We start from the raw sequence: 25,705 nt of genomic DNA on the forward strand, positions 1-25,705 counted from the left end.
TGACCAGTGCCACAAACCTTCTTCAGGGGTCAGTTGCTTCTGTAAAGAAGTAAGCAGGAATAATGATGCCTCGAGCAATCCCTACAACTTCTTTTTCACACCCAATTCACCTCTCACTTGAATTGTTGCTCTTTTTTTTTTTCTAATGTACTGCCAAAGGTGAAGCAGGAAAGTTGAAAGGAGAAGGGGAATGCCTTTGGTAGTGGATGAAATGGAAGCTGGTATCTGCAGACCAGGCATCCTTCCTGGGGGTTGTTCTTGTTTCTGACCACAGAGATCAGCAGCACTGGGCTGCTGCGGGCTGAGGACTTCTGAGCAGCTCCCATGAGAAATACTAAGGGCTGAATGCCAGCCCTTGCAGCAAGCACTCCATCAGTGTGTGTGGGATGGATGGCCTTCAGGGCACTGGGGATGCCCACAGAGAGCTTCCCCTACCTAGGAAAGGTATCCTACCACAGCTGCTAAGTTCCAAGGTGACAGGAGACCAATGCATGTTTGGAGAAGAGTCTAGTCAGGGCTGCCCAGCAGAGGAAGGGAGGAGAAGTTACTTTCTTAGATATTGACCTGGTTTTTTAAAACTAGAACAGGATAAGGGCACTACTACTGAGCACCAAGTTGGAATGGGTGCAAGAGGGCAGAAACAGACCTTTTGTTTCCTGCTCCCTTTAAGGAAATGTAGCATTAATAGAGGTGGGAGAGGAATACTGTTCCTCTGAAAACGTTACATCCTGAATAGGAAAGGAGAGCATAAAGTAAAGGCAGATGCAGGGCTTAGATGGCTTGGTGTCAGTGCCCAGCTGTTCAGTGCAGCCTGTTGGAGATGCTGGCTGCTCTGGCCGTGCAGGCTGTGCCTTTCCCAGAGTTTTGCCATTGGAGGGCTCTGTGTATTCTTTGTTTACGGAGCAATGGCAGGCTGGCCTGCTTGGTTTGAAGCAGCAGAACATTTCAGGAAACATTACTGATCAGAAATAGGACCACAGCTTCCCGAAATGCCTGCCCGGAAAAGGAGATGCTCTACGCCTAGAAGTGATAAGGAGGCAGGAGAAGAAACACGATCTTGCAAAGTGCCAGCTGGTCCCCTGGGAGATCACGAAAGGAGATTTCTGAAGGTGTAAAACATTGCCGGGCTGATCTCCCACGTCCCCTCCTCACCTCCCCTTGGTGCCCCGTGCTCCTGCCCCAGGGCAGCTGTCACTGCCACCGCTGTCAGCAGCTCCTCCTTGGGGTACAGCCGCATCCCCAGACCCACACAGCACCACCCAAACCTGAGAGCGGTGTCCCAACGCTCCGTGAGCCCTCAGCCCCTCCTATCCCACAGCTTTACGTCCTCCTGGCGTGGCGGCCCCCAACCCGCACCCGCTGCGGGGCGATCCGTGCCCTCAGCACTCTCGGGAGCTCGGGGCGGGCACGGACCCCCCGAGTTACATCTTCTCAAAGAGCACAAAGGAAACAAGCCGCGGAGAACGGGAGCCGAGATGATCGCGCTTTAACTCAAGAGACAGCAACCTGAGCAGGACGAGAGCATCCCTCAGCCGCGACACATCCACCGGCACAACACCGCGGAGGTGAGTCGGGGGTCGGCTGCCGTCCGCGCACCCCCTCCTTCAGGGTCCTACAACCCTTAACCCTTCCAGGACCTTCGAGCCAGGCGACGGAAAGCTCCGTTAAAAGCGGGGCGCGGCCCCGGGGCTGCTCGGCTCTCCGTGCTCGGCTCCTCCGGGGCGGGGATTGGGGCGGAGTCGCTCCCCGCAGCACAATGGACAGCGCTCTGCGGCGCCGCGTGCGCTGGGGAGGGGCGGGAGCGCGGCGGTTGAAGCGGAGCCGGGGGCGGTACGGAGCCGGGCCGAGCCGAGCCGGGCCGGGCCGGGCTGGGGCTGCTCGCCATGGGTCCGGCCGGGCTCTGCCGTGGACGCGGTGAGGACGCGTGGGGCCGCGCTGTGGGGCGGGGGTTCGTGGGAAAGGGCTCGGCATCGAGGGCAGGGGGTTGAATTCTGCCCTAATCGTGGGGAAGCCAGCCGGCAGGTGTCTGTGGCTGAGCCGCTACCGAGGAGCGTTGATGATGTATTTGGGTCGGTTGCGTGTGAAAAGTCCCCCTGGTTTTAGGGCGGGGTTAAAACGGAGCGCGTGTTGTTTCTCCGGGCCGCGTGGCTCCGCTCCTCCGAGCAGCGCGGGTGGTTTGTGGGCAGGGAAAGCATCGCGGGGCGGCACCGGCCCAAGCAGCACCACCTGGAGCCGAGGAAAAGACGGCTGTGAGCCTGTGGGTCTCTTCTAGCTTCTGAGAAGCTGAACCTGTTGTGCCGTGCTGTCTCTGCGTTAAGCTGGAGCACGTCTCCGTTCTCACGTCGGAGCTGAGTCTCACGTGCGTGCTGCGCTGTTTGGAAGGGCCCCGTGTTACTCCTGTGGGCGAGGGGTGCTCTCCCCCCACCCCCCTCCAGGACAGCTCGTGTGCTGCTGCCAAAGTTCAGTGCCAGGGGGGGTTAGCTGCGTGTGAGAGGTGGCTCTTTGGCAAGAAGATTCCCCACCGAGGATGACATAAAGGCATGGAAATACTAGGCACGAAGCTGATTTTGGTGCTTCCAAGGAGGAAACGGCTCACTTGGCAAATATTTGAGAGCAGGGTGCTTACGCTGTTCCTTTTTCTCCTTCCCCTCTCAGCTGTTCCCTATTGTGTTGTGCGGAATGTGGAAATGCTGTCGGAGTGTTTAGGCTGTCAGCTCGTGGTCACACTCCGTGTCCCTGCAGGGTGACAGCGTGGGGGCCAGGCTCCCCTCGCAGCCCTCTGTGCCCCCTCACAATGCTGTGTGCATTGAGAGGTTGGAGCTCCGTCTGAGAAGACATCGGCTTGTAAAACACAGTGGAGGTGTACACTGGCACCATTCCCTTCTCAGCTGCACAAGGCAAAACCAAGTTTTTTTTGCCTGCAAAAGCTCTAATAAATATCCTGCAGCTTGGTGCTGTCTCGTTTTTAAGTAGGTGAGGTGTCAGCAACTGTCAGCACCTACTGCAGCAAAAGGCTCTCGAGGAAGAGGAGTGTCATGCAGAGCTTTCTGTGTTGATCTAGAAGGGGGTGACTGAAGGCTGCAGCCCCCTAGAGTCCCCCCCCCTTCTGGCTGAGGACGTCTGCTCGAGGAGTGCTGCAGCTGACTTTCATGTGGCAGGACACAATTTGAGGAAGTCTGGAACTCTTGCTATTTTCAGCAGGGCTTTATGAAAGCAAACAAACAGAACCCTTAAAACCAGAACAAAACGCCAAACCTGCTCCGTTGTTCTCCTCCTGCTGAAGAGAAGTCACCATGGGTGGGAGAAGCCAATAAAGGCAGTGGCTGCTGAGTTCTGCCACCCAACAGGCAATGCCTCCATGTGAGCCTGGATGAGAAGCAGGGCTTCCAGGCTTCGATTCAGGGCTTTATGTATATTTAATTTACAAACCCAAATTCTCATTTCCAACCATCTGGCTGTAGTCTGTCAAGTCAGCCTCTCCTACAAATAATAGAATAAAAGTCAAGCATATGGAAAATCCCTCAGGTGCCTGCTGGATGAGTCTAAATAAAGTGGAAGTGCGTAGTTAATGTCACTGCCTCTCCTCCCTCCGCTGTGTGCTGTGATGCGTGTTCCTTGCAGGATCCCTCCCAGGCTCAGCTGATACGCAGGGATAGCTCTGCATGCTGCACGTGCACTTCTTGTCAGCAGCTCACCTCGTCCCCGAGATGCCCCCAAAGTTGCAGCAGGGAGTCATGTGCAGTCAGGGGGTGGTTTCCTTCCCTCCCCGGTGCAGGCTGTCCTCTCGAGCCCGAAATCACCTCGCTGCCATGCAGGGCTCTGTTCAGCTGAGGGGTGCTGTGGTAGAAGGGCTGTGCAGGCCAGCTGCCCTCTGCAGGGAGCCCCAGCCTGCTGAGCCCACGTGCTGTTGGCAATGCTGGCAGCGTCATGGGATGCTCTGTGCAACATGGTAGCTGCTGCTGTCCGATGTGTTTACTGGCCAAGAAGGCCAATGGCATCCTGGCTCGTATCAGCAATGGGGTGGTGAGCAGGACTAGGGAAGTCATCCTGCCCCTGTACTTGGCATTGGTGAGGCCTCACCTCAAGTGCTGCATTCAGTTTTGTGCACTTCAGCACAGAAAGGACATTGAGGTGCTGGAGCAGGTCCAAAGAAGGGCAGCAAGTCTGTGAAGGGCTTGGAGAGTGTGCCCTACAAGGAGAGACTGAAGGAACTGGGGCTGTTTGGTTTGGAGAAAAGGAGGCTGAGGGGAGACCTCATTGCTCTCTTCCAATATCTGAAAGGTGCTCACAGTGAGAGTGGGGTTGGGCTCTTCTCACTGCTGACAGTGACAGAATGAGGGGAAATGGCCTCAAGTTGCACCAGGGTAAGTTTAGGTTGGATATCAGGAAACATTTCTTTACAGAAAGGATCGTTAAGCACTGGAAAGGGCTCCCAGGGAGGAGGTGGACTCACCATCCCTGGATGTGTTTAAAAACTGTTTGGATGTGGTGCTCAGGGCCATGATTTAGCAGAGGGTTGTTAGAGTGAGGGCAGTATGGTTAGGTCGTGGTTGGACTCGACAATCTTTAAAGCCTTTTCCAACCTGAGCGATTCTATGATTCAGATGTGCAATAGCTGAGGCTCTTCTATCATCTAATTGGGGTGGCTGAAGGGATTAGTGAGACGTGTTGTTTCAGTGCACTGGCTGCTCCGGTCTCTCTGAGTTCTTCAGACTGTTCTGGGGTTGGTTGGCTGAGAGCATGGCCTCTCCTGGTGTAACACTGTGTGGCTGCAGGCCTGCCTCTGGGTGTGGGTTAGCCATTGTCAGCCATCAGTGTGCAGGTTGGTGAATCACTGCTCTTCAACCCAGTTTCCTCATGTGTTTTCAGCCAGGTGCAAATACAAAGGAAAACAGGTAGCTGGGCCACTGGAGGCTGGAGTGATATGGTGGATGCTTCTGGAGCCAGATGTATTTCTGTACTCCTGTAGCTGCTTTCTGGTCTTCCTTAGAATGGGGTTGAAAATATCTGTTTATAACTCGTGTGAAGTGCTCGATGGCTGCTAAAACTGATCTTTCTTTCAGAATTAAAAGCTTGAGGAGGGTGTGTGTCTTTAGCAAATGTGGCTCAGCAGGTCTGTGGTTGCACCTGAAAATCCTACATCGTTATCACCTGCCTGTATCCCTGTGCACTAAGCTGCTATTCTCACTGCCTTTTTTTCTTTCTCTCTCCTCCCCAGGAGTTCTAGCTGGAGTTCCTCTTGCTTTGAGAAGCAGAATGACTGCTTGGTCTTGAGAAGAGGGCATAGAAAGTCTGCCAGAGCACTCTTCCCAAGGTATGAAAGGTTTCCAGGGTGTGTGTATCAGCTGTGTTTCTTCCACTGCTTCTATGGGTGTAGTTATTGCTGACCCCTTTGCTCTACCTTAGCTAGAGCAAACCCGTGGCAGGTTGGCATTTCAGCTGCAGGCTGGCAGAGCAGTCCGAGCTGTGTGGTGAAGGCTCTTCAGCTACAGCTTGTGCCATCCTGTTGTTTTCCTCCTGACTTTATTTCCAGGCCGTGGCTAGCTCTAGGCTGGTGTGTCCTGAGGCTCTCTGACTCCTTCCTACAGCAGTGCCAGAGTCCAGGTTTAGCAAGCGAGGCCAGAACTGGAAGCAAGATGACAGCTAAAGACGTGTGACGAGGCTTCTCTTGCTATATTTGCACTTACTCGGAAGGTTCCCGCACAGCGTAGGTATTGTGTTTGCATAATCATATTACAGCGTTGCGTTACAAGGTGCCCCATGCCTCTCTTGGCTCGGGTATCTGATATGTGATAGCAGCCTGGGCTTCCTGGGTGTTTACTTGCTCCTGCTCCACTTGCCTCAGTCTGAGGTGGATGCTCTGCTGATGCCTTCTCTCTGCTTTTACTCGCCCTGGGGGGACCAGCTTTTAGCATTGATAAAGCTCTCAGAGAGCCGGCAAGTCCTGATTGTTGCTCCTTGGGTAACGTGATCCTCTGCAGAGTAACTGTGACTGGGAGACCCTTCTATGAACATTCCCCGCTCTCAGGTACTCCAACTCTTTAAAGCCTGTTCCCCTCTCTCCCTTTGCTTAGCTCTTGGAGGTTTGTGTACGATGGCATTTTGCAGCAGTTTGACTGGAGCAGACCCTACCACCGTTTGCCTTTTAAGTTGTGATTCACCTCCAGTTTTTGGCTTTAAATGTCAGGGATAAGTTGTCCTATGCTCAGACTGTTGAGTTCAGCTGTGCTACACTGTGTCGTGCTGCCAGGGGCTGTGTCTGCTTAGCCATGGAATTTGAGTGGGGTGGAATCAGCATAGTCTCAAACCAGCTGTCCAATTTGGTGTTTCAGATGTTTTTGAATGGTATTAATGGAAGCCATAGAAAGGATTCCAAAAGAATTGCAGAATGCAGCCCTATAACCTTTTAAAATGGTTTATCTGCTTCCTTGAGGTGCTTGGTGCATATGTAAGGGTTAACACCTCAGCAGAAGAGTGTGAGGGAGGAATCCTGATGAGAACAGTGAGAGGTGGCTTGGAGAAATGGAATACTGAGAGCTGAATTGTTTCCATTGCATGCGGTTATTCCCTCAGTTCAGCTGGAGGCAGTGGGCATTCAGGCAGTGGGATGTGATTGCTAGCTTAGTATCAGGCATGTTCTCTAAGCGTGCTGTTTCTTTTTCCTTTCTCTTAGTGGGTTAAAACAGCTAAATGCTACTTGGTGCACAAAAGTATTTAAAATATCAGTATACATGAAGCTGTGCAAACGTTCAATAGGAGGGATTTTGCATAATGGTATCAAACTTGATGCAGAAAATAAAAAGGGTGGGGGGGGGGGAAGAAAAATTGCTGCTTAAGAGTTGCAAGGTCTCCAGGGAGACCTGTTTACATCCCTGTTTTTGCTTTGATTATTGTGAGTTTTGTTTGAGCTGCAAGTTGAATTCACTGCGGTAGCGTTGGGGAGCAGTAAAGGACTCTGCTGTGTGCTGGATGTTGTGCTGGGCTGGGGCTGCATGGACCGACCTGCCTCTTCTTCCCACTTTGTGAAATGAGGCCTGAAGTCTGTCAGTGGGAGAGTTAAGGCTTCTAGGTCTGTTCATGAAATATGTGTTTGATACGAGGGATCTGAAATGTTCCTGTTTGATCCATATTACAGGTGCGTGGTAAAAATGGTGCAGAAATACCAGTCCCCAGTTCGAGTCTACAAATACCCCTTTGAGCTCGTCATGGCGGTGAGTGACACTCAGCACTTCCAGCTGTTACAAACTGCAACCCCAGGCCAGTGGGAGATGGGGGACTGCAGCGTGGTTAGCTTATCTTTGTGGCCACATTCTGTGCATGCTGCAGGGACAGAGGTTGAGCTCTCGCTGTCTTGTGTCCTTTCCTTGTTTACCATGACAAATAAGAGGCAACATCTCAACGTTTTCATAATCACTGTAGAAAAATCAAATCACCGACTTGAAAAAAAAAATACTGTTTTGTCATTCTCAATCAGGCACTGGAAGGAAAAAGACTGTTTTGTTGTAGACAGAGTCAGTTTGTTGCTGTACACTGTCTCTGCCTTATCACTAAATGCCATTCTGTTCAGAATCTCTCTAGCCCTGACTCCAATCAGTATGACAGGATTTACATATCTAAAAAGTCTCTTCTAAATCAATGAGCTTCCTGATTTGGTTTAAAAACTGGAAAGCTTTGGATAAGATCTTTCAAATTGTTCTTCCCTTATCACCCCATGACTGAAATGTTGGGAGAGAGCTCTCCCAAGTTTTGTGACATCCAGAAGGAGCTCGAGAGCTGTAGTTGGAGTTCTTTGCTGGCGGTGTAGAAGTTCATGTAACCTCAGCAGCTTCCATAGGTGAGACTTTAAAAGTGTTTGTGATACTCTGGACTTTTCCACTGCTCTTCAGGACGTGAGTCAAGTATTGTTCTGAGAGCTTTGCTCCTTGCATTTCAAGGGTAGCACTGAGCATTTGGGCACGTATCTGAGATGCCTCCATACAGATTTTTGCAAGGTTTGGTTTTTTAACCTCAGTCGAGCATTTCAGTCTAGCCTAGAGATCCATGCGACTCAGTGTTTGACGCTTTCAGTCTGGTATGGAAAGCTGCAGACTGTAAGTAGTCAAAGTTGTTTCCATGAATGCAAAGGAGAGCATGACACCATGCACTGTGTTCTTTTGGCAGCGTTGCCTTTTCTGGAATCCAGGCAAAAAAGTGCCATACCATTTGTTTTATCCAAAGCAGACTCCAGTCTTCTAATTCAACAGTTATAACTGAAGGAGAGGTTCTTTGCTTCATTCTGAGTGTGAGTGATGTGCCTGCCACCATTCTAGGGTTAATGTTTGCGGTGGTGAAACTTTTCTGGCCTTATTTTTTGTTCTCACAGTGCATTCTGTGTTAGAATTAGATAGCAGTGCTTGTTATGGAGATGCTTTGGCTGTCCATATACCTCTGTGTTCTCACTGCCTGTCTTAGTAGCATAACGCTCACTAGATGCCCATCAATAGATTGGCTGCCTTAAGACAAATCCTTTGTAAGCTTGTTAGTGGGATGCCTAAAGGCTAGGGTTTGATGGGGTTATTTTTCAAGTGGTTTAGTTTCATTTGCTCCCAGTTTTCCAGTGTGACAGAATTTAAAATTCCCTGGGATTTCAAGGTTGGGATTGCAAATGTCACCCTTCCGCAGCTCAGCGAGCTCAAATTGCTGTTACCTTAGCAAAGTTATTAGTCCTCTTATAAAGATTAAGTTACTCGGACCAAGGTCACCCAAAGGGCTGTATGGTAGTCTAGGGAACTGAATATAGACCCTATAGTCCCTCTGTAATCTCCTGTGAGAATCACATGTCCAGGGCAGGATCTGCATTATTATGAAGGCTGACATTTTTAAGGATTCTAAAAGCAGTGGTTAAGCCTGGTGGCAGTCCACACAGGCCAGATTGGATGCAGGCTTCGTTGTCATGTTGGATGTATTGGGATGAAGCCCTCCGTTTGTGAGGAGGCAGTGCGGATTTCACAGAGCTGTCAGTTGCTGGAAGTTTTGCAGGGAGTGTAGGCGTACAGTGGAGCTGTTTTGCTCCTCAGCACATGGCATTGCTGTTAATCTGCCTCAACATAAATCTGACAGCAGCTTCCTCACTACTGGGAACCTTATATTCAGCTGCTTTCATCTCTCCTCCTCAGATGCTTTCTGTGAACCTTTGGAGCACAGTGCACTCATACTGTGGTTTGTGTCAGGAAGGCAAGGATGCTGTGAGTGAATTCCCACACATCTCCCTGTTTTAAGGGGCTGTATGCACTCTTCAGACTGATAACATCTGTAATGGAGAGAGTGAGACTTCTGGGGTTCTGTACAGGCTATGTTGTGGGGTAAGGAGGGTTTGTTAGAAGGAGTATTTTCCCCCAGAATCTCTGAAGTTTGGACCCTACTATAGTAACGTATGGATGGCTTCCTTCAGTCATGAGGACCTGAGAAGTAAGGTGGTTGTAGCCAAGTGATTCATTGCATCCTGGCCTTGTTAAAAGGCGTAGTGCTTCCCATGCCTTTTGTTGAACCCTGCCACCAGGAACATGATTCATCTCGCTAGGGCTTGCCCAGTGCTCATCCTCTAGGCAGCACAGGGCTGTGCGTGACAGAAGAGCCGGTGCTTTTACTGCCAATGCTTTTATTATTGTGTATTTCTGGATAATTGTCTATGGATTTACACTCTGCTGGCTGCTAAGGCTTCCGCAGCTGGCATTCTGGCACGGGCAGGCAGTAAATTTGACACACCTACTGAGTCCTTCGCACCACATTCCCCTTCTTGCTCTCTTTGCACCCAAGGAATAAGAGGGCTTAGCAAAGCATCTCCTGCTCATTCAGGAGTTTTTGTTGGTTTTCCTCTTCCTCTTAACTAGAGGAGTGCTCCCTTCTATATAAACAAAGGACAACCTTTTCACACTTGTCCACATCTACAGAAGTGATTTGCACGTGCTTTATTCCTATTCTGTGCTTGCATCAAAGGATCACAAATTGCCTCTTCAAATTATAGCCAGGGACTGTCATCTTTGACTTCTCTTCAGTTAGGTCAGCAGGTTTGGGTTGCCTCTTTCCCAGCTTTTGTTGGAAAGCAAAACAAAGGAAGTCTCCAGATGTAACACACTTCCTGAGCAGGTTTTTATTTTGGGGGGGTAGTGGTTGTAAATTTAAATGTAGAGATTTAATATCAAAAGTTTATTAAAGAAAGGGGGGAAAAAAAGCCTAAAAGGAGAAGTATTTCTGCCACATGGCTCATGAGTGGTAACTTAATCTGCATGATGTAAATTGTTGTGAGCCCTTAGTGACCTGCAGTGCTGAGTTTGGTTTGGGTGAGCGAGTCCCAGATGTCTACTTGTATAGGAAACGAGGCTGAGAGAGAGGCCGGGTGTGTCACGTTATTTGTTGGCAGTGAATTATTAGGTCAGGGAAAGTAGTTTGAGCTTGAGACTTGACAGCAGTAGGGATTCTTTTCCTGTTAATTTTAGTAGTGCATTCAGCCTGTTACACTTGCAGTTTACGTCTGCCATATTTGAGTACTCTGTAGCATCCCCTAATTTTGCTTAGTTTCTAATGTTGCAGACTGTAAATAGCTGTACACTCTGATGTGGTCTTCTGTGCTTGATGTGCAGTTTGAATTGTAGCCATAGCAGTGTAGAGGACAAGCCTCATGGCAGCACTTCTTTCAATTATTTGGTCCTCTCATTGCGTTGATGATGCACTTTGTATTCAGCTCTTATTGCTACTAATGGCAGGAAATGGTTTCTGCTAAGAGCAAGTGGTGTTTCTGCACAGAAGTCCCTCAGCCTTATAGATCTGTGAGGGACAGTTCCTCATCTTCCCTCCTGTGTTGGTCTGCAAATAGAAACTTGGCTGTGTAAGGTCGTGCTCTGCCATGTGTACCTCCAAGCAGCTCTATCACTCCTTTCTAGTTTCGGAGGCAATATAGTGTTGTTTGCATTGACTTGATCTGGAGTTCATTATTTTTCAGGTAAGATTAACATACTGGAACCACGGTGCTGCATGCTGCATCTTTTCAGCGCGGTTTAGTGCTAACAAGCTGGCTGGCAAGTTTAGTTCTGGCTGCAAATGTTGCGGTTTTTAACTCAGGAATTACTTTTTACACTGAAATTAGTAGTAGAAAATAGTCCTTCTCCATCTTCACTCTCATCCTGTAGCACAGAGCTGTAGCACAGTGCTACATCCCATCAAAAGCAGCCCTTGTGTGGGGTGTCTTTCTCATTAGCACAACTGTGCTGATAGAATCCTGCAGGCACTCACTGGCACTGGATCTTCACTCTTGGTCCCAAACGATCACACAGCAGATCAGCCTTGTCCATGAGTGTCTCCAAGTTGTCCAAGCTGCTTCACAGCCACTCAAGTTTTTCTCATTTACACCAGTTGAGGATCTGGCCCACAGTAGTGTGCAAGAGTCAGTCACCCAGCACAGCTAAAACCATAATGCATCATTTTCTATTTCGCTGTCTTTCGGGTGCTCTTTTGTGCTAGCAGTGATGGGAGCTTCGTAGATGGCATCTAATTGAAAGCAGCTCATTGCTATTTTAGCTGTCAGGATTAGTTGTAGGAGGACAAACTGAACACTGTTCAAGTGTTCTGGCTCTTCAAAACTTCACGGCAGGAATTTCTCTCCGAGCAACTTTTGAAAATCATTTTTGTTTGGATCTTTTCAGTCTGATGATGTGTTCCATTACAGATGCTAGGTCTTTAAGAAGCTTTACATAATGACTGCTTCATGTCACACTTAGCATGTTGACTTTATAAAGAGACTGATTAAATCCTGACACATTGTGCATGCTCTGCTCTCTGATACTGTGGTTTCTTAAAGCATTCAATATTTCACTGGCTGGTGCAGTGATTCTCTTGCAACAGAGCACCTGAGCCTTCTTGTGCCTGGTAGGTACTGCAGTTTGGCTCAAACAGCTTGCAGTACACATTGGTAATGGAATGATGTGTGGAAGCAGTGCAGTGTACAAGCAGAGCGATGTCTAGCAAGAATCATGTTAGTTCTGAGGGCGTGTTTGGTGTGACAAGTTCAGTGTGTCTTCTCATCCCATCTGGGTCTCAGAAAGGCTCTGCTGTGCTGCATCAGCTGTGCAGATCGGCTGTCAACTACAGTGCAGTATCTTACAGTGCCTACAGCACAGATGCATCACAGAATACGTTTTTGGGGCTTGCCATATACTTAATTATAATTACAGGCTCCCCAGCTGGAGCTCCAGGATGTCGTTCATCTAGGAACAACCCAGGCTGATTTTTAAATAAGGTAGAATCTTAACCACGATATCTGATGCCAGTTCACAGCCACCACTTTCAAGCATGAGCCCTGGAAAAAGAAGTGCAGTTGCTGCATGGGGAGGGGGCTGGCTTCTGGCAGCTGGGATCCCTCAGAAACACAGAACAGCAGTGGTGCAGCTGTGCAGAGTAGCTGAAAAGATTGGAGGAGAGCTTTAAGTCGAGCTCCAGAGCAATGCCTGTCCTCAGACAGCCACAGGTGAGGTGTGGTAGAGCTCTGCAGCCTGCATGCACAGTGCTCGAAGGCTCCTCCGGAGCAGCTGATGTAGATGACACAGATTTCAGGTAGTGTTGGAAATGGGATTTCTGGTTGGCAGTACCCCAGAGATTGGGTAAGAATGGGTTAGCTTTCCGTGTGCTTACAGAGGATCTAGTGTTGACTCAAGACGTGATGCTTTGGTGTGACTTGATGGTTTGAAACCGTGCTGTCAAGATACACTATAAATATCCCATCATCTTACTGCTGAGAAGCATTTGGCAACAGAAAGTAATGATTCCTGTGTCAGCTGGGATAATTCTGTGCAGCTGTATTCAGTTGCTCAGTCCCTGTGCCCTGCCACCACCTCCTCAAGTTATTAAGCAGGCTGAGAGTGAGCAATAGTCAGGCTGAGAAAAAAGCTGACGTTTCTCTTGAGATTATGGTGTGGGACTCTTCCCCTTGGGCAAGTAGAAGATGTTTACCACAGCTTCTGGAAATGGATAGAAGTGCTCTTTTGGATTTCTGGAGACAAGGTGCTGGCAATATCCATGCACTCTGGTCTCTTAGTGTGTGCAGTGGGCACCATACAAGTCCCTTTGTTAGACTTGCATTGCCAGTGCTAAGACTCTATTAGCTTAACAAGAGTGGTTTAGGAGTGGATGATACTGCACCATGTGTGGATTTGGAGAGCAATTCAGTCACTCAAGGAATCTGAGTGGGGTTGTCCATGCTACCTTCAGTTGCCTTCTCCAGGGGCATCACGGAGTCTTGTTGCTTTGAAGAAGGAGGTGCCATTTCTCAAGCTTCATTTGAGGAGTGTGGTCTGAGGCTGGAATGGATGAGCTCTAAACTAAATGGCATTGCACCCTACTGCAAGGGGACACAATATAATTGGGAGTTCAGCTTGTATTCCAGTCGTGTCAAGAAGACCTTTCTCTCTTCTACTAAATGTATGGGTATAGAAGTTAAATAATATACTCTTGAGCAGGGAATAAAGTAGGTGAGAAAACTCAGAACCATCATTGAATGTTAAATCCCAGACAGCATGGATTTTCTTAAAGATTTAAGTGCAGCGGTCTGTCCACATTTGATCCTGAGCTTACATAAATCGTTCCCAGTTCTTACAGCTGCTTCTGGCAACAACAGATTGTCGTGCCAACCAAGCATTGCTCTGCGAGCCAGCCTTTTTGGTTTGGGGCTGCTTCGCTGAGCAGCCTGCATGTGATGTAACGCTTGATTGCTGTGTTTTGCTCTTGAAGGTGTTAGTCACCTGAGATGTCTGCCTCCTTGCATTCCTAGCTCAGTGCATCTTGCCTCTTTCTGCAGTAGGCTATGACAATCGTGCCCAGCCATGCAGCAGTCATTCCTGGATAAGGCATTGCTTCCATGGCTGTTGCAAAGGCCAATGTGTTGTGTTGTTTGCGACCTGAAGCGCTCCATCACCAACTATCTCTGATAAGCAGAAGGGAATACAATAGCAGAGTAGCTTGAAGGGGATAATGTTTCTTCTCAGGAAATTGGGCTCGGTGGTAATTTCCCAAGTTATCTTTGTGCAGCTGCAGCACGTGCCCTGGCTTTAGCAAGTGTGCAGTGTCACTCAGCTGTGCCTGTACTGTATTGTAATGGGCAGCTGGTGCTCCCTGAACTGCTTCATTCACCAGACTCTGAAGAAATGAGACAAACGATGGGCTGCAGTCCAGGGAGGCAGAACACTGGGTCGATGTTCATCCCCTGGGTAACTGTGGTACATCTTTTTCTTTCAAGTAAAACCGGCTTCCCTTAGGCCCCAGAGATTTTTACGCTTCTCTGCAGGTTCTCCACACCTCCCTAAGAGGTTTTTCCCTTTCCCCTGACTTCAGCATGATTCTGCACCCTAAATATCCTTTTGATCCCACTGATAGCCCCAGTTGCTTTCGTGTGGGGTTTTGGGGATTGATTTGGGGTATTTCCTTGTGCTGCATGTAGCTAGCAAGAAGCAGGTATCTGGTCTAGTGATTAAGAGGCAAATGGATTGTTGTCTGGTGAATATGTGAGCAGAAGCTTTGTTTTCCTTTCAGCATTTAGGCTAAGTAGTAGGAGGAGGGTTTGCTGGATGAAATGATTACTTTTTCCTGGAAGGCCATAACCTGAAAATACTTAAATCTGGAGATGACTATGCATCACTGGAGCTGCTGAAAGTGTAGTATAAACGCCTTACCACTTCCCACTTAAGTGATGAGGGGTCCTATCTTGGTCTTTCACCCCTTTCACTTTTCCAAAAGCATGATGATTTTGACACATTTAGGTCATAAATTGATCTATCTCCTGTTTCCACATTCATCTGAACATAGATGGGTCTTTTTCTTACTTTATCCTTGGTTTGAGTTTGGAGGTGTTTTGTTTCAAGCAGTAATTCAGTGCTTGGACTTCTCTGTTGTTTGTGACTCCTAAGGCCTCTGTTATGTATTTGATTTCAAGGTCACCTGCTGGAAAGGTTGTTGAAACCTGCAGAGCAGAAACAGGAGTAGCTGTTATAAAAGATCATAGAGTTGTTTGAGTCAGAAGGGGCTCTTAAAGGTCATCTAGTCCAATTCCCCTGCATGAACAGGGACACCCACAGCTCCATCTGTGCTCTGAGTCCATCCACCCTGACCATGGGGGTCCTGATCCCAGTGTCAGTGTCATTGATGATGATGTTCAAGAGCAGCAATCCCAGCACTGACCCTGAGGGACACTGCTCGTCACCGACCTCCGTCCGGACACCAAACCATTGATCACTACTCCAAACCCTCTGGCTGTGTTCTGTAGTTCTCTGGATCAGAAAGGAAACAGCAGCGATGGAGGGGAGAACAGGAGCACACCTGCACTGTTGGTGTCTGCAGCTGCTTGCTGTGAGATGTAGGACTTGGAGAGGAACCTGCTCTGAGGGGGTGGTTAAGCAAGTGAGGTCCAGAATTTCCCCATCTCTCCATGGTGCTGAGGCTTTAGAATGTTGGCCTTTGTTTTTAATGCTCATATTCTTCAGTAACTTGTTCTCATCCGACATCCAGCTGTCCTCCAGGGCAATCTGTTCTCACAGATACATTTTTTGTACCAGTCGTAGTGCATTTCACCAACACTTTAGGACATGTTCAAGTGTGGCTTCCTTACACTGTCCTCAAAGGCCCTCTTCTCACAGCAAAAAACATTATGGTGACATTTTTTTTCACCTGGCACTGCACTGGTCCCATAAAATGAGCACTCAAGCCCCAAATTTCTCCTCTTTCACCAGGCTCTCTTGTGAAATGATGTGTAATTTCACACTGAGCGAGATGACTGCCAAGATTTAAATGACACCTGTATGCTTGTCAGATTATGGTATAGAGACCACCACCAAAGGGCAGCGTGGCACTGTTTTAGCAGCAATGGTTCTACAGGAAAAAAAAGACAAAACCTCTTGATTTAGGGTGGGACACTGATGGGCCTGAACCACCAGTTCTTGTGAAGTGATAATTTTGGGAGTGAAGAGAGGATGTAAATTTGAACTCTGAAGGAAAGAATTCTTGTAAACTGAGATGTTTAGAGAGTTGCTTGGTTTACCACGCATGCACAGCGCTCAGGCCTTCCTGGACAGCACCTGCTGCTGCACTTGGGGATTTTCTTCCTGTGCAAGCTGGTGTGAAGTCAATAGCAGTCTGATTATGCTGGAAAAAAGAGCCCAAGCCAGGATTCAGGGTGACGTGCTGGCTTGGTTGGGTGGGAGGATTTGCAGGAGGTGGCAAAGTGCTGCCTGTCAGTGCTAATCCCTGCAGGATTTAGGGGAAGGGAGGGAGCTTTGCTGAACCATTCTTTTTTTATTTTTCTTTAATACAACGTTCAGTGCTTTGGGCATCATGGTGCTCACCTTGAGGAAGTGTAGTGGACATGCACTTAGGGGGAAATAGTGGCACAAGAGTGCTGCAATTCCTTCAGCAGAGAGGGGAGACAAGTGGTAGTTTTCTGTATACTCGTCAGCACAGAGTTACTGGAGCACAGAGATGGGAGCACATGCAGATGGATTAGCAGCTGAAGTATTAAAACAAGCTAATAATAAATCCCTGTGCTTTTCATTTGGCTGGGGTGTTGTTGTTCACCTTGCACTATGCAAAATCATGGAGGGAGGAGAAAATAATGGCCAGTTCTGGTACTGGCTGGGAGAAAAAAAAATTAAATCATCAAGACACAAACATCTCCCTCGATTTCTCTGCTGGAGCAGAGATGTGCATTGGTATGGATGCTGATTTTGATAAGAGGATGCTGGGTGCTCAAGATGGAACTCTCCTGATAGCTCGTTCTCCTGATAGCTCATTCTCTGCAGTGGTGAAAGATTCAACGTGCTGTGAGTGAATGCTGGTGCTTCAGCTGTCCTTCATGTGATCTTGGGCATCTTTAGTCTGCTGTATTTTTAGAGTTGTTGCTGTGCAGAGAAGATTAGCAAAGGAATTAATATCAATCTGTGAAAGGGATTCCTTCTCAAATATGAGAGTGTTCCACCTCTGCAGGTGGTGGGTTTGGGCTGCTGTCTTGGTTATATCACCAGAGCTGTACACAGATGTGGGCATTTGCCTCCAAAATGGAGGCTGATCGCACTGTTAATAGTTGACCTGATCTTGGTCTGGCAAGATTTAATGGTGGTTTATTAAGAAGGCTGTCTCCAACTGGGTCAAGCTCAAAGTCAGTGGAGGAAGGAACAGCTGTGTGTTGAGATCCTGGAGCCTCATCTTCAAAACAGATCCAGAGGTGCCTGGGAATAGAGGCTGCCATTGCTATACTTGGGTTTTTTTCCAGTCTGCCTGCTTTGTTCTTCTTAAGTTTGTGGGAAATGAGGAAAAACCTCAATCAGCCCTAATACTGGCCTAGAGGAAGAGGCAAGGTTGGCTCAGCCTTTTTCTTATGGTTAATCCTTGTTCATTGGATTTCCTTTTAGGGAAAGTTCAGTTATGTTTCGTGCAAGTGTGTTAAGGGCATACATATGCAGTGGCCAAACGAGTTGCCAGATATTCTAGTATCCCAGTGACCTACAAACGTGCTCAGCACCATCTGCATGCTGAGACTCAAGTGATGAAGAATGGGTTGGGGTGGCCTGGAGAGACTCTTGCTTTTCATACTAGATAAACTAGAAAAGATAAACTATAAAATGAGGGCTTTGACCTTGAGATAACAGGAGGCCATAGTGGACTGGAGGGTGGGGAATGGGCATGTAGAGGCACAAGTAGGAAGTATTTACTTTGCCTGAGAAGCTCCACGTGCTAGTGACAGTAGTAGACATCAGGCAGCCAGTAACAGGGGCTTCTGTTCTGTTCTGTGACCCTGGAGAGAAGCACACTGCACTGGGAGCAGACAGCTAGAAGCATCCTTTGGTAGGGTCTTCATAGAACGACTTATCGTTATGAGTTCAGTTTTTTAAAGCAAAGGGTTTGCTTTCTTTACATGGAGCAGTGCAGGTTGGCATTGCAGTCACTTGCTGTAGGGAATATTAGGTTCATTTAAAGCATTTTAATTTTTCTTGAAGTCAGAAGGGAAATGCTGAGGTGGAGGTCTTACAGGTGCAGCAACAGTCCTCCAGCAAATACAGGAAAGCAAGCAGAACACTGCTTAGTGACTTGGAGAGGGCATGTTAAGGACCTGTGTACTTTGCTTATGGCTGGAGCTCCAGCTAATAATCTGCTTTCCCTTTCCTCACATCTGAAATAACTTCTGAAGTCTAGGATCAGGAGATACGAAACGCGTCCTTAAGTGCCTGAGCTATTTTAAGAGCAGGTATTTTTCCCAGCACTGGGGTACATGTTGGGACATCCAACCAATCAAACTGCTGTGTGAGCAGAGAATGCAGCCACCCCTGAGCAGGCTTGTGCTGACAACTGGGCTGACCTCAATGATTATCACATTAATACTTTCTTTTTTTCAATGAGCTGTCAATAAAGATATAAATACTTGTGAGAAAATAACGTGCAGGGTAATACAGCTGCATCTGAGATAGCAGCGTTTTGCAGATGCTGGGGCTCTCTCTGGAATCTTAGCAAAAATGTCTTATGACCAAATTGGTGCAGCTGTCCATGAGAGTGTGATGGAAAAGGAGCACAGGTTATCCTGCAGCCACAACTGTAGCTGAATCCTGGGTTTCTTGTGCAGCATCTGCTCATGTTGCTTCAATTATACACTTGCAATACCGGCCCAGTATACAAGGTGCTTTTTTCTGAAATGAAAGGAAAATATCCCATCCTGCAAAAGTCTTGAGATATAAGGAGAGATTGACGAGTAGGGAGAAGAGAGGGAAAGACAAGGAACAGTGGGTAACCTGTGCATGTAGACTTCATTTTCTGCAAGTACCATGGAGACTGATTTTATTCTTTCTTTCTTTCTTTTTTTGTTGCTAGAGCTGATAAAGAACCTTTGGATAAAAAGCTTTTTTGGAAGGATGAGAGTTAATTGAAGCAAAGAAGGTTTCAGAACTAGAATAGAACTATTTTATAAGTGGGAGCATCATGGTAAACTGAGTAGCCAGCAATTGCTGGTCTTCCCCTTGATAATCTGCAGCATCTATAACAGTTTGACGCATTGTGTTTTTAGGACCAAGGAGTATTCAATATTTTTAGAGCAGTTTCTTCATACAGGCAATATATCTAACTGGAATTTCGTCATCTCTGGGTCAAGTCTGTAGCTAGCAGAAGTCAGCATTGCTGACCTTTTGTGATAGCAGAAGATTCTGTTCCTGATGTTCAAAGTTTGATTCTCTTCCCACTACTCTTTAACAATATGTTTTTGTTTCTACTTTGTGTGGGAAAGAAAAGGGATGTTAAGACATGCTTAGCTGGGTGACTGGCACGAGTGTTTGTATGTATTTTGATTTAACTTCACCCCCTTCATTGGTTCCTCTTTTACCAGTGAAGAAATGCATCTATACGTTGGGCTTTTACTGTAAGGGAAACAAGTAGAACCATAGAATGGCTTGGGTTGGAGGGAACCTTGAAGATCTTGTTCCAACCTCCCTGCCATGGACAGGGTTGCCAACCAATCAGGCACCAAATCAAGTACTAGATCAGACCATCCAGGGCCCCATCCAGCCTGGCCTTGAACACCTCCAGGGATGGGGCATCTACGGTCTCTCTAGTCAACCTGTATAATTCACAGCCAGTTAGTTGATCTGGCCAGAAGCAGAAATATATAAAAATAAATATAACTTAAGCTCTATTTTCACTTCCAGGCATATGAAAAGCGCTTTCCTACGTGTCCAGAAATCCCAGTCTTCCTAGGAAGTGAAATCCTGCATGAATCCAAAAGTGATGATGGAGCTATACATATCATTGAACGGAGCTGCAAACTGAATGTGGATGCTCCTAGGCTGCTAAAGAAGGCAAGTGGAGAAGGCAAGAATCAAAGCTGGTTGAAATCAAAGAAGATTCCTAAAGCTATTCTTTCTCTCTTCCTCTTTTTCTATTTTTTTTTCCTTTTGGCTCTTCATCCTTCTCAGATTGCAGGGGTGGAGTACGTTTTCTTCATACAGAAGAACACGGTGAACTGGAAAGAGCGAACTCTCCGCATTGAAGCCCACAATGAGACTTTTGCCAACCGTGTTGTCGTCCTTGAGACGTGCAGCTACTCAGTGAGTGCCTCGTTCCTGTTTCTCTGTGGAGAAATTATTGAAAGTCACGTGCTAATGTGTAGGGCAAAATTTATGGAGCGAACTGAGCACTGGATGGTATCTTCCAATAAGGTAATGGCAGGCCTTTGGGTTTTGGCGAGCAAGCTTTTGCTGATGCTTTTGTGGAGCCTGGGAAACTTCTTTGAGTTGATTGTTATTCTGTAATTGGAGCGTCAGGACCTAGAGTGAGAGCAGAAAACACTAACAGTGCTCCAGAATTAACAGTGTTTCCTGTTTATTTTTTTTTTCCAAGTTCAAATTTGGGTTATTGAAGCATCAGGAGTTTGGGCCTGCATCTAGATTTGGATATTTAGAAGGAAACCTGCATTGCCAGGGAAGGTTGGCAACTAACTTATCTTTTTGCCTCCAACAAGTGAAAGTTTTAGCATCTATCTTATGATGTTTTAGTTTTAGCACCTATCTTCTTGCTCTCTCTTATCACGATCTTCTTGCTCTAAACATTTGGAGAAAGGTCTTATCTGTGGCCTGGGGTGCCTTGCTTTGTGGCTGTATCTTCAGCAGCAGCATGCCATTTCACTGTAATTGTGCTACTGGGGATCAGTCACCATTAAACAGCTTCACCTGTTTCTTGAAGCAGTCAGATAACTGCTTTTGTTCCCTAAACAAATGTCTAGATCCTGTTACCTACCTGCCCTTTTGGCAACTGGACAGCACCTCAGTTTCTTGGGAGTGAGCACACTCTAAGTAGCTTCTGCTCAAGCAAGACAAGTAGTTGAAAGGCCGTTAACGTCTTGGATGGTGAGGAGGAGGTTCATGAGCCAAAGATCAGTTAGTGGCTGCACAGGGTTTCCCAAAAATGACTTGAAATCAAAGTTCCATAGCTTTGAAGGGTGTTGACAGTTCTGAAATGCTGCCAGGTCAACTTGGGTCAACTCGGGAATTGCTCATGCTGTTGCACTTGCTGATTTTGGCTGTGCTGCCTCCGGCTCGAGTCCCTCGGAAGGAAATGTCAGCAGCTGGGCTTGGGGGGGAGTGCTCTTCCTGGAACAGAGTGGGAGCGAGCAGTCTGCATCCTCAAGATGGTTCTCTGCTCTATTTTTACCAGTTCTCTTTTCCCTGCCAGAACACACCGGAAGCAGGTTGATTCTCATCTTTCCTTTTCTGCAGTGTTCTCTGAAGTAACTTGGAGAAATATGATCCTTCTCTTGCAGCTGCTGTATTTTTTTCCCTGAGGGAATTTGTGTCCTTTGTAGAGCTCACTGTGTGTTTGTGAGTGGGCTGGGATTTTCTTTCACACCAGTCTGCGAGCAACAGCACCTACAGAGAAGAGGCAGAGTCCCCCCCAGAAAAAGATGAAGTTCAGAAGATGAAGAGAGCTATATAGGTTTTAACCATATATAGGGTAACCAGGGGAAAGAGCTACATAGATAAGTTGAACATTGAACTGGCAATGAGAAGATGTTCTACCACACATGCTCTGTGTTTGTTGGGGGAGGCTGATGTTCAGTGGCTGTTTCTTATCCAAATGTAGAAAAACATTGTTTTTCTTCCTTTGCTGTAGATGTAGATTGAAAGGTTCTCCTTAACCTTCTGGAAAGAGGTTTTGCCATGATGATTTCAAGACAGCGGTCTTGCTACTATTTTAGTTCTGCTATTAATGCAACTGTTTAAGTGTGCTGGGTTTTAAGCTTGTTTTCTTTGTGAGTGTGAGGAATGCTGCTTTAACCACACGAGTTTGTATGTCTAATTCATGACATGCTTCTGTTATTCGGTGATATTCAGTCTGACTGTTGTCAGATTGGGAAGGGACGGGGTGGGATAGGGTGAAAGGGGATGGGGTGGGATGGGGTGGAAAGGGATAGGAAGCCTTCCTGATGTGGGTCCATCAGCACCTTGCACTCTCTTTTGCCCCTCTGTGTAACTCAGGAATTAAATTCAGCCCAATTCAATAACAGGGGTGAAGGCCCTGCTGAACAGTGAGCTTCCTGCTGCCATCCAACCCTGTGTCTGTCTATCTTTGGGCTTAGGTTCACCCTGAGAATGAAGAGTGGACGTGCTTTGAACAGTCTGCATCTCTTGACATCAAGTCATTTTTCGGCTTTGAAAGCACGGTGGAAAAAATCGCCATGAAACAGTACACTTCAAACATCAAGCGGGTGAGATGGGCTTCCATTTGTGCCATTAAAAAAAGAAAGTGCCTGCTGTCAGAGCATCTCTGTTTTCCTTTCTGTTAAATAGACCCACTGTAGCTTTATATTGCTGCTTATGTCTCTGAAATTGCTCAGTAGGACAAACAAAGAAAAAGCCACTGTGCAGCGAGCAAAACCAATCTGTTCACTGAAATGCTTCTGTGCAGGGGAGGGAGCAGGCTGTGCCAGAGGAGCGCGGTGGGTGCTGTGGTGCCAGGCTCCTCAGACACTGGAGACACTGTTCTCATGAAGGAAGAGAAAGTTGAGGCTAAAAGTCAGCACCCTGTTCTCCAAATGCCTGGGGGAGAGGTGATTCCCTTGGGTCGCTATTGCTCCGTAGCTGGCTGACAGGTAGTAGGAAAATAGGATAAATGTAAGATAGTTACATCCAGAGCATCACAACGTACCTGGCCAGTGTTGCAGTCCACCATTTGTACGCTGATATTCCTCCCATAGGCTCCTGCAGATGGAAGGAGACAACTGCTGTCATTTCTGTTTATCTCCAGCAGCAATAGTCATCCATCCCGAGGAAGACTCTTCAGCTCCTTGCTGGCTTTGAGTAGATGGGGCGCTTCTTCCTAACGTGACTTTTCCTCTGTCAGGGCAAGGAGGTAATTGAGCACTACCTGAAGGAGCTGATCTCCCAAGGAATCACGTTCATCCCTCGCTGGACACCTCCTGTGGCTCATGGACAGAGGGCAGAGCAAGGCCCAGCAGCCAGCTGCGACACCGAGGATGCCCCACTCGAGTCCGGAGCTCGTGGAACTACCAAAGAGCAAACAGGCAGCTCCAGCCCTCCAGCAGAGCCCAGCAGCCCCGATGGTATGCCATGTCAGTTCAGATGCCCTGAGCAGCCCTTAGTCACGAATGTATTTATTTATTTATTTATTTTATTGTTTGGCATGAGGCTTTTTTTTTCTTCTCGATTGCCGATGGGAAGGAGGGAAAGTTATTTTCCTTCTTCAAGAAAAATACAGACAACTGAGCCTTTTTTTCCCCCCCCAGCCTGAAAAGCCACGAAGAACTTTACAGGCAGCATTGGGGTATTCTGTGAGTTTTGTGGGCCTTCTCTTGTAGCTTCCCCTCATTGGAATTCGCCTGCAAACATGATCCAAATCCATATAGGAGCTGAGAACAAGAAGTGTTTGAGATTAACTTCAATCTGAAAGTGGCAGATTGTGTCTAGCAGAAGGGGAGAGCAGCTCTCTTTCTGTTTATGTTCATGTTCATAACTTAGTAGTTAGCATAGTGATTAACTTCCTGGAGTCTGCTCCTCAGCTTGCTAGCTCTGTGCGTTCTGTGTGGGTGTAGCACTTACTGCATATAATTTCAGTATTATCAGCCAGAAGCGGTGCATCCTGTGGGTGTCCAGTCCTTATTCTGCAGTTAACAGTATCTGCTGGGGAAAAAAATAGCTCTGAGTTCCTCCTCCCAGCCCTTCTCATGTGGCTGCCTGTCTCCAGCGCAGCACTGCCCTGTGCTGCTCCCTTTCCTTACTGACATCTGCACACACGAGCCTTGCATGGCACATCTGCTGCTTGCTCTGAGTGCTGGCAGGCTCAGAGCCCTTGTCCTTTGTCCCTCTCTGATCTGGAAGGGCTTTGAGCCCCTGGTTTACACAGGACATCCTCATGCCAGAAGCTTTCCTTGCTGTCTGAAACGTTCAAATTATTCTCCTTTTCCCTCTGGTGTCTACAAGTGGAATAGCATTTCGAATAGCTGCTTTTTAGCCTCCTGTCATTGAAATCATGAGTGAGTTTTTTAGGACACCAGGGGATTTAAGTGCCCAGGCCTTGGAGTGGTTAATGAGATGAGTGCCAGAGCTTGTGATAGTTCTTTAAAAGCTTCTGTTGGAGCAGTCTGGGTTGAATGAAATATCAGTGTTCTGAGAGACAAGTGGAGTGATCTGGCTTTGCTATCTTACACAGTCTGTGTCCTCGCGCCCTAAATCACCATGAGAATTGCTCACCCACTTCCCTCAGGCAGCTGAAAGAGGGCTTTAGTGCCCTTCCAGCGTACACCATGAGTAACCTGATGTGTAGAAATAGCCTCATATCTCTCATCTGGCTATGTCACATCTCTAAATTGCTCTTTTTCTTTCTCCAGCTGACAAATTGGATGCTGATTACATTGAGCGCTATCTGGGCCAGCTGACTCCAATGCAAGAGAGCTGCTTGATCCGTCTTCGACAGTGGCTTCAAGAAACTCACAAAGGCAAGGTGGGTGGGTGACGTGGAGAGCACCCTTCTGCAAGTCTGCCCGCAGTTGTTCTCGTAGCTCGGATGTCCCACAGTAATACTCAGTCATGATGATTGTGCATTGAGACTCAGCTGTTCTGTCAAGGTGAGGTGAGGGGATAGGTGTGGAGATCAGCCTGTGTGATCTCGTGGCTGCATCCAGCAGTATCGTGGACTACAGCTGTAGCTCTGAGTGTGTTGGAAAGGCTGTGCTGTGGTACCCAGGCACAGTGGTTTAGCTGTGCCTTTACAGTGGGTGTTGATCGGGGCCTGGCTGTCTGGGCTGGATGCCGTGATTCCCAAGCCCTGCAGGGTGAGGTGGCAGATGTGGTTAGCTGTGCTGATAGTGCAGTCCTTCTCTCTTGGCAGCTGCAGCTCATCAAAGGGGCCGACAGTAACACCTAGCTCTCAGTTACTGCTCGTCAGCAGTACGCTGTGCGTGTTGGATCAGGTTGTGTAAGCTTGTGCAGCCAAGGGCTGAATTCTTTTGAGCAGAATTCATTCCGATCTTGTTTTAATCTCCTTTATCGAAATGTACTGTTTCAAAGCCACACAGAACTCAGGAAGCAGAGGCCATCTCACCTCATGGTGCGAGGTATATTGTGTAAACTTCTGAAATAGAGGAGGTGAGGGTGCTGAGATGGCCAGCCAATATAGTAGCAACATGTTTTTACCTCCCAAAAATCAACATGGGTGCTATAGGCAAGATGCATCTCTGAGGTTGCTGTAATGTTTGTAAGCTGCCTGGACTCCTCTTAGTTGAGGGTGAGTCTCTATATCAGGCTAGGCAATAAGGGCTATGGGACTGAGAAAAGAATAGAGCTAGTGCAGCTTGAATGTCTTCAGAGGGATCTGTCTGCAGGTGGAGGAAGAGATGGTGGGGAAGGAAGGACCAACAGTAGTATCAGGCAATAATTGAATGGTAATGGTAGTGAGCCCATGGGAAAAGGGGAAATCGGGAGAAAGATAGTTGGAGCAAGTGATCTCCCTTGAAAATAGAGTAGAGCTAGATGAGGTTTCAATAGTAATAACCTCTAGGCATAGAGGATGACTGCCCAGTCAGTCACAGACTCATTAGGAGCCACCCTGCATTCAGAGGCTTTGGAATACATCATTTGTTTTTCTTTAACTGACTTTTCTGAAAGAAGCTGTTAACCAGGAACTTTGCCAGTAGTTTCTG

At 47.5% G+C, this 25,705-nt stretch overlaps 1 protein-coding gene across 1 annotated transcript in view; it reads left to right on the forward strand.

Annotated features, from left to right (window-relative positions):
- The first annotated feature begins 1,863 nt into the window (after window positions 1–1,863).
- Window positions 1,864–25,705, forward strand: part of SEC14L5 (SEC14 like lipid binding 5) — a 32,663-nt gene continuing 8,821 nt past the window's right edge. Inside the window, exons 1-9 of the mRNA XM_065732573.1 lie at window positions 1,864–1,914; window positions 5,219–5,314; window positions 5,534–5,707; window positions 7,136–7,211; window positions 19,701–19,850; window positions 19,968–20,099; window positions 22,127–22,255; window positions 22,891–23,110; window positions 24,395–24,507. Of these exons, the coding sequence (XP_065588645.1) occupies window positions 7,149–7,211; window positions 19,701–19,850; window positions 19,968–20,099; window positions 22,127–22,255; window positions 22,891–23,110; window positions 24,395–24,507 (807 nt within the window). The 5' untranslated portion in view covers window positions 1,864–1,914; window positions 5,219–5,314; window positions 5,534–5,707; window positions 7,136–7,148. The remainder of the gene's footprint in view (window positions 1,915–5,218; window positions 5,315–5,533; window positions 5,708–7,135; window positions 7,212–19,700; window positions 19,851–19,967; window positions 20,100–22,126; window positions 22,256–22,890; window positions 23,111–24,394; window positions 24,508–25,705) is intronic.

This window comes from Cyrtonyx montezumae, unplaced genomic scaffold (assembly GCF_038088225.1).
Source record: "Cyrtonyx montezumae isolate F1298 unplaced genomic scaffold, pur_monq_1.0 scaffold_16, whole genome shotgun sequence".
Classification (NCBI taxonomy): Eukaryota; Metazoa; Chordata; class Aves; order Galliformes; family Odontophoridae; genus Cyrtonyx; species Cyrtonyx montezumae.